The sequence below is a fragment of the Rhincodon typus genome, chromosome 12, assembly GCF_021869965.1.
Source record: "Rhincodon typus isolate 14 chromosome 12, sRhiTyp1.1, whole genome shotgun sequence".
In the NCBI taxonomy this organism is placed as follows: Eukaryota; Metazoa; Chordata; class Chondrichthyes; order Orectolobiformes; family Rhincodontidae; genus Rhincodon; species Rhincodon typus.
In genome coordinates, this window is record NC_063343.1 from 8,177,449 (window position 1) to 8,193,728 (window position 16,280).

General features: G+C 41.9%; 1 protein-coding gene across 1 annotated transcript in view; it reads right to left on the reverse strand.

Moving 5' to 3' along the window:
* The window catches only part of LOC109937103 (dedicator of cytokinesis protein 2-like), a 587,118-nt gene that overhangs the window by 497,943 nt on the left and 72,895 nt on the right, over positions 1-16,280 (reverse strand). The window contains exons 3-6 of the mRNA XM_048603933.1: positions 15,287-15,327; positions 13,811-13,866; positions 11,568-11,664; positions 186-334 (exon numbers count right to left, since the gene is read on the reverse strand). Of these exons, the coding sequence (XP_048459890.1) occupies positions 186-334; positions 11,568-11,664; positions 13,811-13,866; positions 15,287-15,327 (343 nt within the window). The remainder of the gene's footprint in view (positions 1-185; positions 335-11,567; positions 11,665-13,810; positions 13,867-15,286; positions 15,328-16,280) is intronic.

Consider the following 16,280-nt stretch of genomic DNA (forward strand, 5'->3'; position numbering starts at 1 on the left):
AACCCTTGGGAGCAGGAGATAAGAAAGATAAAGGATAAACAACACACTGAACCATCGTTTGTTGACAAAATGGATCCTGGGAAAGGGCTTGGCCGCATTCAGTTTCATCACACTGAGCACCACCAAGGTTGAACACAATGGGGTGGAAAATTTGGTAAATCAGCCAACAGCCTTCCTATAATTACCTGTTCCCATAATCAATTCTAGAGGTGACTTTCTGCTTCAGTTCTTTCAGTTCATCCTTGGGCAGTGTTCCGGAAAGCAGCTGAGATCGCCATTCCATCAAGTCAAACATCATGGAGCGAACCTGATGATACTTTTCCTTCTTACTAGCCTGCAGTAGGGAGCAGTAATGGGTAAATTTTAGCATTTGTCAAACACAAGGCCCAACAATGCATCATTCTCATCCAATAATGCCCCAAACTCAAAACAACATCTACTAGCTAGATAGGGATAGTTTTCTCCTACATGTCAATGTCCACTAGGAATGGCATTGTCATTGGTACAAACTGGATTAAGTCTCGTAATGGAGTAGTCATTTCCCTCAAGTGGTCCCTCTGGGGTTTGGCAAAACAGTTCCACAGTCTGTCGTGTCTATCTCCAGCAGAACGAAACCCAATTCTCACCAGGGCAATTCGAGAGTGTGAATGCTGTCTTCTCCAAGAAAAAGCTGGCATCAGCAAATGAGACCAAGCATTTGTCACATTTTTGTAAGGGCTCCCTGTGCTCTCTTCTAACACAGTGTAGCCTAAATGTGACACGGCACCTCACCCATGATTAATGATGATACAAATTGTGTCAACGGGCTGAGGAGTGGCAGTTGGAGTTTAATTTGGATAAATGTGAGGTATTGCACTGTGGTAATACAAACAAGGGCAGGACTTATACAATTAATGTTGGGGCCCTAGGCAGTGTTGTAGAACAGAGAAACCTAGGGGTTCGAGTACATAATTCTTTGAAATTTGCGTCACAGGTAGGCAGGGTGGTTAAGAAGGTGTTTAGTATGCTTGCCTTCATTGTTCACACCTTTGTTTATAGGAGTTGGGACATCGTGTTGAGGTTGTACAGGATGTTGGTAAAGCCTGTTCTGGAGTATTGTGTACAGTTCTGGTTGCCCTGTTATAGGAAGGACATTAGTAAACTGGAGAGGGTTCAGAAAGAATTTATCAGGATGGTGCCAGGAATGGAGGGTTAGAGTTATAAGGAAAGTCTGGATAGGCTGGGACTTTTTTTTAACTGGAGCATAGGAGTTTGAATGATGATCTTATAGAGGTTTATAAAATCATTAGGGTTGTAGATAAAGATGATTGGCAAATGTCTTTTCCATAAGGCGGGAAGTTCAAAATAAGGGGGCATATTTTTAAGATGCGAGGAAAAAGATTTAAAAAGAACATGAGGGGCAACTTTTTTACACAGAGGGTTCTTCATAATTGGAATGATCTGCCAGAGGAAGTGATGGATGCAGGTACAGTTACAATGGCTAAAAGACATTTGGATTAGTACATGAATAGGAAAGGTTTGGAGAGATATGGACCAAATGCAGGTAGGTGGAACAAGTTTAGTTTGGGAGCGTGATCGGTGTCTACTAGTTGGACCGAAGGGTCTGTTTCCATGTGTATGACCCTATGACTCAATGACATCCGTCCAATCTTCAATAACTTCCCTCTGAAGTACTGAGCAAGCCATTCAAATGCAAATTCAACTTCTCCAGGACAAAGAAGGAAGGCCTTCTTAACAAAGCTTGTATCTCAGAAATTCTCGTTCAAAAATTGATTCCTTCAATTCTAAGTATGCAACTCTGTATATAGCCTCAAAAGTATACCAAGTGGTCCAGTGCCATTAGCTAAACATCTGCAAATTAGAGACTTGTATAGTGATCAAATACAGTCGATGTCATTCACTGGAAATTTAGAACCTTGAACCAGAAAAAAGTTGTTAAAAAAAAGTTTATGCAGAAAAAATCACAAGCAGCCTGGAGGAAATTAATGGCTAATTAGGCTAATGGGTAATTTCAACTGAGCTCCTGATGTCCATGAACCACATTACAAACCTGTCCCTAAATAGCACTCATTTCTCTCTCTATGAGGGAAGAATTCTTTCTCATTTTCATTAACAACCTGTTAATAAAATCGTAGAACATAGTATTTTGAAAATTAAGAACACAATGAATTAGCAACTATAAATAATAAAGCATAATATCACTTATTTGACTCCTCCAGTAGATTTGCAGTCATATGATTTGTATAAATGTTCCATCTAAATGTAGAACAGGCAATATCTGTGGGTCATGAGAAGATAGCAATAAAAGTTTGTCATTTATCCCCTCGAGTCTGTTCCATCATTCAATCAGATCAAAGCTGATCCGCAAACTAATTTCAAAGACCTTTCCTTTTTGCCTCATTTTAGTTAACAAAACTGTATAACTCTCAGAGTTCAAATCACCAATTAATTTAACATTAATTGTCACTTATGGAAAAGGATTTAACATCCTTGTTTCAAGTGTAAGGATTTAGCCAGGCTGTGTAGCACATACTGTCACGTATTTACCATAGCCTGAAGGCAAAGTCTTTCAGCATTCACAAGTCAATGGGGAATCAACAAATTATCGCAATCCTGAGTGAGTTCTAGGCACAAAACTATTTCATGTCTAGACTTCTGCAATTCTGAGAGTCTCTACAGTATGGAAGCAAGCCATTTGGCCTGTCCAGTCTATACTGACCCTCTGAAGAGCATCCCACCCAGACCCACCACCCCTACCCTATAAGATTGCATTTCTCATGGCTAATGTACTTAGCCTACACATCCCTGGACACTATGGGCCATTTAGCATGGACAATCTACCTAACCTGCACATCTTTGGACTGTGGGAGGAAACCTATGCAGGCATGGGGAGAATGTGCAAACTCCACACAGACAAACACCCAAGGCTGGAATTGAACCCAGGTCCCTGGTGCTATGAGGCAGCAGTACTAACCACTGAGCCACCATGTCATTCCTTTGCCAAGTGCTAAGGCAATTCAAAATCAAAATTATTTCACTCTCAATTTCTACAGAGGCCAAAAACAAAAGGAAAATCAATATTTAACTCAATCCTTCTCTCATCCTTTTTATTAGGCTCAAATTGCCTCCAATCTGCTCTGTGCCATTTTGCACAGCAAGTATCTCATCATTCTCAAATTGTGTGAAACGGTCTGACTCACATCCCAATCCCTATGAGCAGTGTTTTGAAGGTGACTGGAATGGGCTTGGAGATAGTTTTGAACTCATCCTGCCCACCATTCATAATGCTACCATTTTAACAGCTCATTGCTGGTTAGTGACTAAGGGGCCAGTTGGAAGTGTATGGGATGCAGTACATTAATGAAGGTAAGTGATATCCTGTTACATCATTGGAGTTTAATCTTTATCATGGCAGTAAAACTGTGTTATGGCATTTTCCCCCAGTGCGGGCAGGTCAGTAAGGGTGTAGAGACACCTTGTGGTCAGTGAAACACTTGCCATTGTGGGGTCAGGAGTCAGAACATGACCTCCCGCTGGATGCAAAACCATAGCATCAACTCTTCAAGGCTTCCCCCAGTTTCTGAGACATACCTTCTTTCTCACTGGACTGGCCAGAAACGCCCTGCATGCTGATGGCTTTCTTCATTAGGCTAATGGGGAAGTGCAATTCCAGATGTCCAGAAATAAAATACAAAGCTGCTCCCCCCCTCCCCCAGTTATGTTCTTATGGCTACTTACTTCACCTCCTTTTTCTGCTCACCCACTGTAGCCCACCCACAGAGTTGATTGATAGCAGGAACTATAGCCCAGCCATTGATCCACCTCAAACCTGTAGGTTTGTGTGTCTCACATGCACCAGGCTGAATTTTCTGCAGGAGTGGGATAAAGGGGTGCAGACATGTGGGGCTCAGAAAATCAAATGGGAAGGTTGAGGGAGAAGTGGGAGGAAAATGGAGGGCAGCCTTCCTGCTTGGAGGGCAATGGTGCCACTTAAAATGAACTCCCAAGGCCATCTCCGCGCATTCAAATGTGGACGGTGTCCCCTGCTGCTGGGGAAGACTGTCCAAATAAGCCCTGGTGACCTCCATCAGGGCTCACAGGCAAGGTTTTCTCTGAGCTGTGGAGCCAGGCAGCTTCCTCTGCAGGTCTGTACATGGTGATCGGCATGCAGCATTGACATCCAATTCTAGGGGTCTCTGCTGCGCATGGATCTTGGAGGTCCATGCAGAAGAAGAAAAGAAAATTAGCAAGAACTGTGCTCATGGGAACACTTTGCTCCACAGAGGCGCCAACCCCTAGAGGTCAGTAAAATTTGGCACCTACCCCCTCCCAAGCTGCTCAATCTCCACCACAGTGTTTGTCCTTGCTAACCAAATTGGTATTAAATAGCTTCTTGGAGACATTCCTAATTGGGCTCACTGGATGCAAACTCCATCCCAGTCAACATCCACGGCAAGAATTCTTTTTGCTAGCTCTCATAATCTTGGTTATTCAGGAAAAGTGTCTACATTCAGCGAGATGAGCTGCTGAAAGAGTGAGCTCAGGACAACAGCTTGCACACTATGGTCTGTCGTTCTTATTGCTGACCTCCAAGAATGGGATTTGACCACACAGTCACAGAAGATCGCAAAGACGATTTGGTTTCGACAGCAGCATCTCTAACGGAAAGTCTGTGGGGTCAGTGGTTTCGAATCAAAAGCCCAAACAAAGCTTTGATGGATGAAGTGCATGGGATGCTCTTAACAAGCCAACACTTCAGGTAAAAGCCCAGCAGACAGAGGGGTTGTGACTTTTCAGTTCCCTGGAAAAACAAACGTGACTAGCAATTCAATTAGAGACAATCTAACCACAGCACCTTGATACTCAATTGTGTTACCATCACTGATCAACTATCAGATAGTTGATATCACCAACAATTGATTTACAATTTGGAGTTTTAATTGACCCAGAAACTCAATTACACTCACCACATAAACACTGCAGATACCAGAGCAGGTCAGAGGCTGGGAATACTCACTTCCTGACTCCCCAAAGCCTGTCTGCCATCTACAAGGCACATGTCAGGAGTGTGATGGAATACTCCCCACTTGCCTGGATGGGTGCAGCCCAACAACACTCAAGAAGCTTGACACCATCCAGATCAAAGCAGCCCGCTTAATTGGCACCTCATCCACAAACATCCACCACTGATACTCAGCAGTAGGAGCATGTACCATCTACAAGATGCACTGCAGAAATCCACCAAAGATCCTTAAACAGCACCTTCCAAACACATGACCACTTCCCTCTAGAAAGATAAAGATAGCAGATATATGGGAATACTACCACCTGTAAGTTCCCTTCCAAACCACTGCTTTGGAAATTTATCACCATTCCTTCACTGTCACTGGGTCAAAATCCTGGAATTCCCTCCATAAGGGCATTCTGGGTCAACCAATAGCACATGAACTGCAGGGGTTCAAGAAGGCAGCTCATCATCACCTTCTCAAGGGCAACTAGGGACGGGCAATAAGTGCTGGCACAGCCAGCAATGCCTACATCCCACAAGTGAATAAAGAAAACCAAGGCCAACACGTTTGTGATAATTAGTAACATTAAAGACGAGACAATTCAAGATATAAAATCCAGAAGAACAAAGTATGAAAATAAAATGATTCAGCAGATTGTGTGTTGGATTGTTTGGAACAGAACAAAATCTGTCTCCATATTGTGAGCAACAGGTTTCATCCCTTTTCTTTTAAAGGAGCTGATTAATTGTATTTGTTAATTGGAACCATCTGACACCATCCATAACACTCTTGTAATGTTCTTTTTAAAATAAATGCTTGGACTCGCATCTCGAGGTAGAGCCACTACCACCATTCAACAAGACTCTTACAGCTCACTTTGATTTGATTTGATTTGATTTGATAAAATCATGAGGGGCATGGATAGAGTGAATAGACAAGGTATTTTCCGCATGGTAGGGAAGTCCAAACCTAGAGGGCATAGGTTTAAGGTGAGAAGGGAAAGATTTAAAAGGGACCTTAGGGGCAACTTTTTCACGCAGAGGGTGGTGTGTGTTTGGAATAAGCTGCCAAAGGAAATGGTTGAGGTTGGTACAATTATAACACTTAAAAAGTATCTGGATGGGTACATGAATAGGAAGGGTTTAGAGGGATATGGGCCAAATGCTGGCAAATGGGACTATATTAATTTCGGATATCTGGTCAGCATGGACGAGTTGGACTGAAGGGTATGTCTCCATGGTGTACATATCCATGACTCTAAGACTCTATGTACCTAGGTACAGTGAAAAGTTTTGTTTTGCATGCAGTACAGGCAGATCATACCATACAAAGTACATAGGGGTAATAGAACAGAGCGATGAATATATGTTACAGCTGCAGAGAAGGTGCACCAAGATCGAGATCAGCATTAAATTTAAAATTTGTAAGGTCCATTCAAGAGTCTAATAATAGCGGGGAAGCAGCTGTTCTTGAATCTGTTGGCATGTGTGTTTAAGCTTTTTCACTTGTATACCGAATTACACGCCACAAAAACAGACCACTTAACTCAACTGGTCTGTGCTAGTGTCTCTATTCCACACTGTCTGAACCCCGTTTCATCTAATATTCTCTTCTTGTGCATTTATTTAGCTTCCACTTAAATACAAATGCCAGCAATGTCCACACTACATGAAATATATTCAGTAATTTGCCTCAACTAACATTTGTGGCATATTCTAATCATTCATAGGCAGACGATGACATTGTGGTTATATCACTGCGCTAGAAGCCTAGAGCCCCAGCTTAATATTCAAAGGACACAGTGCAAATCCTAGAGAGGGAGCGAATAGAATTTAAATTCAATTAATTAATCTGGCAATAAAAGCTGGCCTCATTAATCATGACCATGTCTTTTGTGAAAACCCGGCTGGTTCACTAATGTCCTTCAGGGAAGGAAACTGCCTTTTGGTTTTAGTCGTTCTGGTCTACATGTGACTCCAGACCACTGCAATGTGATTGACTCTTAATCGCCCTCTGGACTGGCCCTTGCAAGACACTCAATTCATGGGCAATTAGAGATAAGATCAGAAATCACATCACACCAGGTTATAGTCCAACGGGTTTATGTGAAAACACAATGTTTCAGAGACTCGCTCCTTCTTCATATGTTACTAAGGTGGTGAATTTAGAAGTAAAAGATCAAAGTGTCACACCAATCATGAGGATATATTAAACAAACCTAAGATACTGTTAAATCTTTAATCTGTCAGAAGGTTTTAATTGATTAATACGTATATGGAAATTCCTAAATTCCTTTCAAGTCATGGTCCCGAGAGAACTAAAGGTTTTGTCAGTGTAAGGAAGAGGTGACATCTTAGGTCAGACAATGCATGTCAGGTGTGAGGCCTTGTTTAGAATCTGTTTGTGTTCTCGTTTGGAGTCAGACTGGTTTTATTTTTAAAGTAGGAATTTATAAAATGCCACTTTGACTAACTGTCTATAAATTGTGTGCTTTTTGAACACAATAGAATGTATCTGCAAGTACAAATTCACCCCATAGATTTACATGTGTATGTGTGTGTGACAGTGACTTGAAAGGAATTTGGGGATTTATATATACATATTAATAAATTACAGCCTTCTAACCGATTGAAGATTTAACAGCATCTTAGGTTTGTTTAATACATCCTCATCAGTGGTGTGACCCTTTGATCTTTTACTTATAATTTCTGATACCACCTCACTAACACCTGAAGAACAAACAAGGGTTCGAAAGCTTGCGTTTTCAAATAAACCTGTTGGACTATAACCCGGTGTCGTGTGATTTCTGACTTTGTCTACCACAGTCCAACACCAGCACCTCCGCACAATTAGGGATAGGCGACAAACGATGCTCTCTCCAGCAAGGCCCAAACTCTGAGACAGAATTAAAAACATGCACTGTCTAGTTTGGCTCATTATAAATCATGAGCAGGCACCTGAGCTGAATTTTATAAATTCATAAAATGTTTATGGCGCAGTAGAAGACAGTTCAGCCCATCATGTCTGTTCTTATTCTCTCGAGAAGGAATTCACTGAGACCCATTCCACCATCTTTTCTCCATAGTCCTGCACATTCTAAATAATCTAATTCCCTTTATAGTACCTCAATTAAACCTGACTCCACCAACACACCTGGGAGTGTATTGCAGATCCTTCACAGAATTTGTACATTGTGGAAGCAGGCCATTTGGCCCATCAAGCCCACACTGACACTCTGACAAGCATCCCACCCCCTTACCCTATTCTATCCATGTAACCCTGCATTTCCCATGGCTAATCCACTTAGCCTACACATCCTGGACACTGTGAGCCATTTAGCATGGTCAATCCACCTACCAACCTGCACATCTTTAGACTGTGGGAGGAAACCGGAGCAAAGCCGCTCAGACACAGGGAAAATATGCAAACTCCACACAGGCAGTTACCTGAGGGTGGAATCGAATCCAGGTCCCTGGCACTGAGAGGCAGCCAACGTGCTACCCCTAACTGTACATTGCATGGGAAAAAATATTTTTCATGCCACTTTTACTTCTTTAAATTGGTGTCTGCTCTAGCCTGTGATCTTCCTGACATTCAAAACTGTCTCTCCAGAAGTGCTCTGCCCAGACTCCTAAACATCTATCAAATCTCCTCTTAACCCTCTCTTATACTGCTGCCAAAGGCACTGAGGCTGTCTGCAGCTGCCCCAATTGGCTCATACACTCCCCATATGTCAGGAGTCAAACTTGGGACCATCCTGGCCTGCATGACTCAGTACTGTAGTGGGTAATGCACCTAATTTAAAGGAATACATATCAGGGCAGACAGAATCTGGTGTATGAACGCATTGATACAAGCTTTGGGTTGTGAGCACATCTGTCATGCACAGGCTTGACTACAGGCCTCCAGTAAGCCAGGAGGATGGCAAAATCTGGCACAATGATACCAATGGACAAAGAATCCATGGACAATAGGCAAATATAATTTAATACAGAGCAGGGTGACATATTTTGGCACAGAAGGTAGAGAAAGCCAGTATGAACTCAATGGATAATGAGTGCAAAGTACTGTGAGTGCTAGAGATCTGAAATAAAGATAGAAAGAGCTAGAATATCTCAATAGGTAGCATCAGTGGAGGGAAAACAAACTTAACATTTCAAGTTCAGTAATGATGTATGGTCTGAATGGCAGAGTCTTAGGGAGTGTATAGGAACAGAGCGACCTGGGGCATGTTCATAGATCTTTAAAGGTCATGAGACTTATTGAGAGGGTATTAGCAAAGCATATGAGATGTTAGTCTTCATTAACTACAGAGGAGGGAAGTTGTGCTGAACATTTCCTTGATGGGCCATACAAGAATATTGCATCCAGCTCTAGCCATCATACTTGAGGAAGAACGTGAGGGTCCCGGGGGAGGGAACCAACAAACCAGAATGGCCTTTGGGATAGGGGATTTTAACCACAAGGTTAGGGTGGAGAAACTGGGCTCGTTCTCCTTGGAGAAAAGGAGGTTGACGCCTTAAACTATGGCAGGTTTAGTTGAAGCGAGCAAATGAATTTGATAGAGTCATGAAAATGGAAGTGTAGGTAGTTTTGGTCACAAAAACAGAAATTGCTCGAAAAAATGTTTCGGCACCTAAGGGTCACTGAACCTGAAATGTTAATTCTGCTTTTTTTCTGCTGATGCTGCTGGACCTGCTGAGTTTTCCTAGCCATTTCTGTTTTTATTTCTGATATCCAGCATCTGCACCTCCAAGAAGAAGCAATTGCATAGTGGTATTATTGTTGGAGTATTAATCCAGCAACGCAGCTAATGCTCTAGGGACCTGGCTTCAATTACCACCACGGCAGATGGTAGAATTCAAATGCAATAAAGAATCTGGAATTAAGGGTCTAATGGTGACCATGAAACCATTGTTGATTGTTTGAAAAAAAACCATCTGGTTCACTAATGTCCTTTAGAGAGGGAAATTGCCATCCTTTACTCCAGACTCTTAAGATTTAGATTTTATTGTCACGTGTTTTCCAGTATAGGAGTATAGTGAAAAGTCTATAATGTCGCCACACATGGCATTAAGGTACCTAGGTACAAAAAACTTAGATACAAAGTAGTAACAGAAACAGAGTTAAAAGGTTAAGCATTAGAATAAGTAGAAAAATAAAGAAGTAAGGTATTGGTTAACATTGAAGTCCTTCTTAATTTTAACTCAGAAAACGAAGTAATTATGTAAAAGTTCAACAACCTTTGATGAGTTCTCCGCTTATCTTGCTCTCCGGGAGACCTCAGCTGCCTGTTCTTGCTGCTGCCACCACAGATACCGGGAGAGCTCCCTCACCGCTCGCTCTCCCCGCGTTGGGCCACGATGCCATCGCTGCTGCCAAAGTTACCAACTCCCTAATCTCCTCCTGCTGCCTCCGGAACGTGCCTGGGCAGGACCCACTCGCAAGCGGAGACATTGCCTCACCGACCCAAGAGACCACTAGGAGCTGCCAAGAGGCCGGCCTAGAGACCGCCATGATCCACCGAGAGACACACGGCCCTCTGGGTCATTACGGATGGCCAATAAGTTCTGTCTTAGTCAGAGACACCGACATCCACAGATTGGATAAAAAAAAAAGGTTTTTTCTTGTTTCTTTATTATTGTTTTAGCTAGTCTTAGGTGATCAGAAGCTCAACTCAGGGTCAATTATACCAGCAGGTTGCGATGAATCTGATTTGGCCTCAGATGGTTGCCGTGGAGACAGATGGAATTGGTAGCTCAGGAACAGATTTTGGAAAGTAGTTGGAAATCAATGATATAGTTTTCCCAGAACTTGTGGAAATTTCTGCCCTTGCATAACTTAAACAGTCTGTTATGGACCAGTCCAATCCCCCTCAAAATATTCAGAAGATATTCTACACTCTAACATAAGGTGTTGCATTCCAGATTTGATTGGTCAAACTACCAGATTTAAAGCAAAACACATTTTATTCATCCACTGTTGTTAAAATACAAGAAAAGGCAGAAGGAATTGAAATAACTTAACCATACGGGAAAACTTAACAGAATAATAGATACAGTAAATATTAGTAATTAACTGCTCCAGTATAGTAACATCTCACAAACACACCATTGGCAAAACAGCAAATTCAGAAAATGGATTGTCTCATATGCAACTCCTGCAGCAGGCAGAGAACCCCCAGCTTTTGGCTGTAACTGAGAGAGGGAAAAAGAAATAGCTTTCATTTCTTCAAGACTCCAACAGCAACTGCTGAAAGCTGAACCTAAAATCCCTGGTTCCGTGAGTGAGAGCTTGACCACACTCATTCAGGCTGCTTCTATTGTTTCAGCTTTTTAATAAAAGCACCCAACGGCTCACAAGTTGTCTATCTTCTCATAGACTGCTTATCATCTGTCCCTTAATCTCTCTCTTAAAGAAACCAGGACAAAACACAGTATCGTCACAAGTTTGATAATATAGCAACAGTGGAGAGGGAAAAGTGAGAAGTGGTGCGACAGAACTAGGTATCACTCTCGCACTTGGGAAAGCACATGGCCACTTACGCTAACTCCTTACCGTGTAAAGCTGCCTCCAGATGATGCCCCATTCTCTCAGTGTGGTAGTGACCTCCTGAACCAAAGGCATTTCTGCAGAGAAGATGTTCTCCCTATTCCTGGAAGGAGGCACACAACTTGGTGAGTATACAGGGACAGGTATTGTGCGACTCCACACTGTAGCTTCCACCATCTGTTAGTGCCAGCTTTCAGTTTTCAAATCAATACACAAAAGTAGCTGAAGTACTAGCTGGCTAAAGCACAGAGCATTGTTTTTCCATGCACAGTGCACAGAATTTATTGAACAGAAGTAAACCCTTCAGCCTAATTAGTCTGTATCACATGAATATTATTTCACACGTCTTCATCCAAGATTATCATCCTGTGTTTCTATTTCTTTTACCCTCGTATGTTTTCATCCAAATGCCTGCAGTTTTTCTTGTTTAAATTTAGTGCAATGGTTTTGGAAATCATTAGAATGCCTCCTGTCAATTGAAAGTTCATCATTTAATTTTTAAGGACTAAGCCAATGCAGCAGTAAAGTAGCAGAATGTGGATGTTGGGAATTCAAACACAAAGGTCTGAGGGACTGGCCATCCGTTATACACCTTGAATAAAGGCAAAACACTTTGGATGGTGGAAGCCAACACAGAAAATGCTGCCAGAAACTCAGCAGGCCTGGCAGCATCAGTGGAGAGAGAAACAGTTATGTTTCAAATCCAGTACAAGTCATCTTCAGAACTTCAGTGGGAGGGAGAGTTGACTGGAAAGGTAAACAATGCTGGAAAGTATGTGCAGCATCAATGTCTCATCATTACCGCCTGTACCTTACTTTCTATTGTAATCTGTCAGGTCTCTTCAAGAAATCTAACAGATTACCAAGTTAGTTTAAATTGTTAATATTAACTTTTGACACTGGATGATGTTTTAAAGCTATTGGGCAGGAAGGAGATTTACCACTCAGCATACAGAAACCCTCTGTGAACTGCCCAAGTCAATGGTCTACACTTCACTGACTCTTCTCATAGAATCCCTACAATGTGGAAACAGGCCACTCAGCCAAACAAGTCCACACCGACCCTCCAAAGAACATCCCATCCAGACTCACCCCCTTTACCGTATGCCTGTAACCCTGCATTTCCCACGGCTAATCTATCTAAATTACATATCTTTGGACTGGGGGAGGAACCCGACATAGACACAGGGGGAATGTGAAAACTCCGCACAGACAGGTGAAATTGAACCCAGCATCCTGGCGCTATGAGGCAGCTTGCTAACTGCTGAACTACTGCGCCAGCCTGTTTTTTCCTTCTTTTGACATCTGCAAAAGCCTTTGGCAAAGCCTGTCTTAAGCCTGCGTTTCTAAACAAGTCACCATCACTTAGATCCACACAAACCTGTCTTCAGCACGTTCACCTTCTCCTCAATCTACTCTGTGCTCAGTAAGTGACATATCCTGCAATACTTTTACCAGAGTTTCCAGCCTTCTCCTTCCTCCTATTAAATATTGTCCCCACACATGACCCAGCATAACATGGTTTTGAACCATCAGCGTGTCAATTTCCTGAAGCCTGACCTTGCTGTTTCACTGTGATAGTAATCCTGCTGCTTGGCTTGGTCTTTCACTTGGTTGGTGGTCTTAAACATTGACTCAGCTACAAGAGCACAGTGGGTGCTTATATCCTAACCAGCACCACAATAAAGACTTGAGCCCTAGTTTTCTGAGGAGTTCCACAGCCGAGCCAGGGCTGACACTAAAAAGTTTGAAGTTGGCACCTCAGATACCATTAGTTGGCTTGCAATCAAAGAAACCACTAGACTAAGCACAGGATTATTGCTATAACAAGCACACTTGTTGTCTAGTGCTGAACAGTCCAATTCTGAAGGTTCATGTATCATAAAGTGGATGGAGACTGTCAAAATGCATTTCAAGTTGGAACTGTTGGAGTTAACGACGAAGATTTTCTGCTCATCAGTCCTGGTTACAGTCACACCTTCATCCCACAATGTGATTCCCCATAAATGGCTGGACACACTCTAACTACTCTACTGACAGGCGTACAATACACCTATATATGGGCAGCTCTCCCAACCATTTACAAATGCAATCCAAAAGCAAGTTAACATGATACGTTGCTGTGTAAGCACAGTGCAACTGCAGCAGTAATGACAGTGTGCTGCGTTGGCACTCACAACAAAAGACAAAGTTTAAAACAAAAGCTTTGCTAAAGAATGACATTAATAGGCTTCATTTTTACTTCATACCCTCGCTTCTCGATGACAGCCTCTTTAATATGCACAAACGCTACTGGAAATACACCCTGCAAAGGAAATAAAGTCTTCATTAGCAAGTGTCACCACAGGTTTCAAAACTGTGTCCAAGTTTTTTCTTGGTGTTCTTCTCAATGTAAGCAAAATCAGCAGAGCACTTGGTACGGGATGAAAACCAATATAAGCCGTTCAAGTATAACTGACAAAAAAACAGATTTTTAAAAATAACTACAGATAAGGAATGAGATTGCTCTTGTTATCAATTACTATTAACAACATCAGAAAAACAAGACTATTTCCTCTGATCACTTGTTTAGGAAATTCTAAAAGCACTGTCTTTCAACAGTATTATATTTTGCTAGGCATAGAATTGCCCAACAAGGGGAGTGACTATGGGATATTAATGGGTAACAAAGGATATGTTGCCTTGAATGTGGAAGAGAGGGGTCAATAGGAATAGAGTAAAGACAACACTAATATCTAATCCCAGTGCAGCAGCTACTGTGTTCCAGGTGTCTGACACTATTAAGGTAAGGGCACTGTCATTGACATCACTGAAATGGTCTTATTACAAACATTGGAAACAATGATTCAACCTTTATACCCTTAACAACTACATTACACACAGTCAAACCTCAGCAAAGGGTCACTCTGTCTCCAGTTTAAAGCTCTTTGTTCAGCTGGCATGGTAGTAATTAGTTTCCTGGAACTTTCTTACTGACATCTCAACACTTTTAGACCAAAAACTAGAGGTTTTCATACTCTCAGCTTCCAGTTAATTTCTGCTTCTGGAGTCTTCCTCCAAATCACTCAAGACAGTTCCCCAGCCCTTACTTGCTGGAGATGCTAACTAACAACATCTCCATCAGCACTCGGGTCATTTTAGCTTATTTGGCTGGATGGCCGGTTTGCAACATAAAGTGATGCTGACAGCATAGGTGGGTTCAATTCCTGCATGAGCTAAGGTTACCATGAAGGATTCTTCCCTGTCCCCTTGACTGAGATGTGGTGATCCTTATGGTCTAGGGAGACTGTGGCAACTTTACCTTTTCTGCTCTGACTGAACCTACAAACCATTGGCACCCTGTGATATTGGACTTCTGTCACTATGCGTTTTTTTATTATCTTGTTTCTAATGTGTTGAACTGTTAACCTCAATCATGTTAAAGACCTTAATTATATACAGATCAACAAAGTGTAAGATACCCCAACTTAAAATTAAAACTGTATTCTCCCCATAATACACACAATACAGAAACAAAAATCAAATTAGTTGGTCCTCTACTTTAGAACATAAGCTTTCAAATGCTTATACTATAATATGAATTTTCATCACAGCAGGTACTTTATAAATGCTTAAGATAAAGCATAGCATGCCAAGATGAATGTGTTACAGAACATTATGAGTAAATGTTGATAGGATTTTAGATGAGGCAATGAACACATAGCTTGCATCTAACATTGACTTACCTGCTGTGACTTGTTTTTCATCAAGCACCCTCTGTACCAACCTGAAGGGAAGAGAAATATAAGTATAACTGAGGGCTATGTTTAGTTGAGATTCCCTATGAAGCAGAATTCAATAGGACTTTATACTACAGGAAAAGGCCATTCAGTCAACAAGTTATGTTTTATGCTTCATTCTAACCTCCTCCCAAGCCTTGCTTTGTCTAACTTTATCAGTGTACCGTTTAATTCCTTTCTGCACCATCTACTTATCTAGCTTCCCCTAAAAGGCATCTGTCTATCTCCATTTAGTAATTATCTACTGCTATATAACACAAGTGCTAAATTATACAGTAGTGAGTACGTTTGTTCCTTGGGGGAGAAAAGGAAACATATTGTGAGGAGGTCTAGCCATGTGGCATAGATGAGACTGATTTCTGAGGGAATCAGTGCTCTCAGGATCATGGCTGCGATCCCAGCACCTGTGTGTGACCTGCTCAGACCCATCGTCAACCTGAACCTCCAGCTCGTTGGACCAGCGGGCCAGGAGGTAATATTTTGGTTAGCTCCTTGCTGTCAATCACACAGGTCCTAAGTGGAGTTGAATGCACAATTGTCAAACTGGTATTTTAAGCAGATGCAATGAGTGGCCAATGGTTTATGCAACAGAGGTCTTCAAATTCTCAAAGGATTTTTTGGACTCAGAAAGATATGTGTCAAGCCATGAGGCTTCTATCTGTCTGTGCGTAAGGCTAGATGAGAAAAGTACCACGATCCATCCAATTCATGTTCTCCCAGCTGCTTGTTGCATGATGCAATGAAAATGAAATCGTATTGCATGGCTGTATTTATCTCTGTTCGCATGTTATTGTTTTGAATTAAAAAGCTCTGAAGAAGCATCATACAGGATGCAAAACACTAGCTCTTTCTCTCTCTGCGGATGCTACCATACTGCTGAGTTTCTCCAGCATTGTTTGCAATTACAAACTAAGGTTTATTTGGAACGAATTGCCATAAA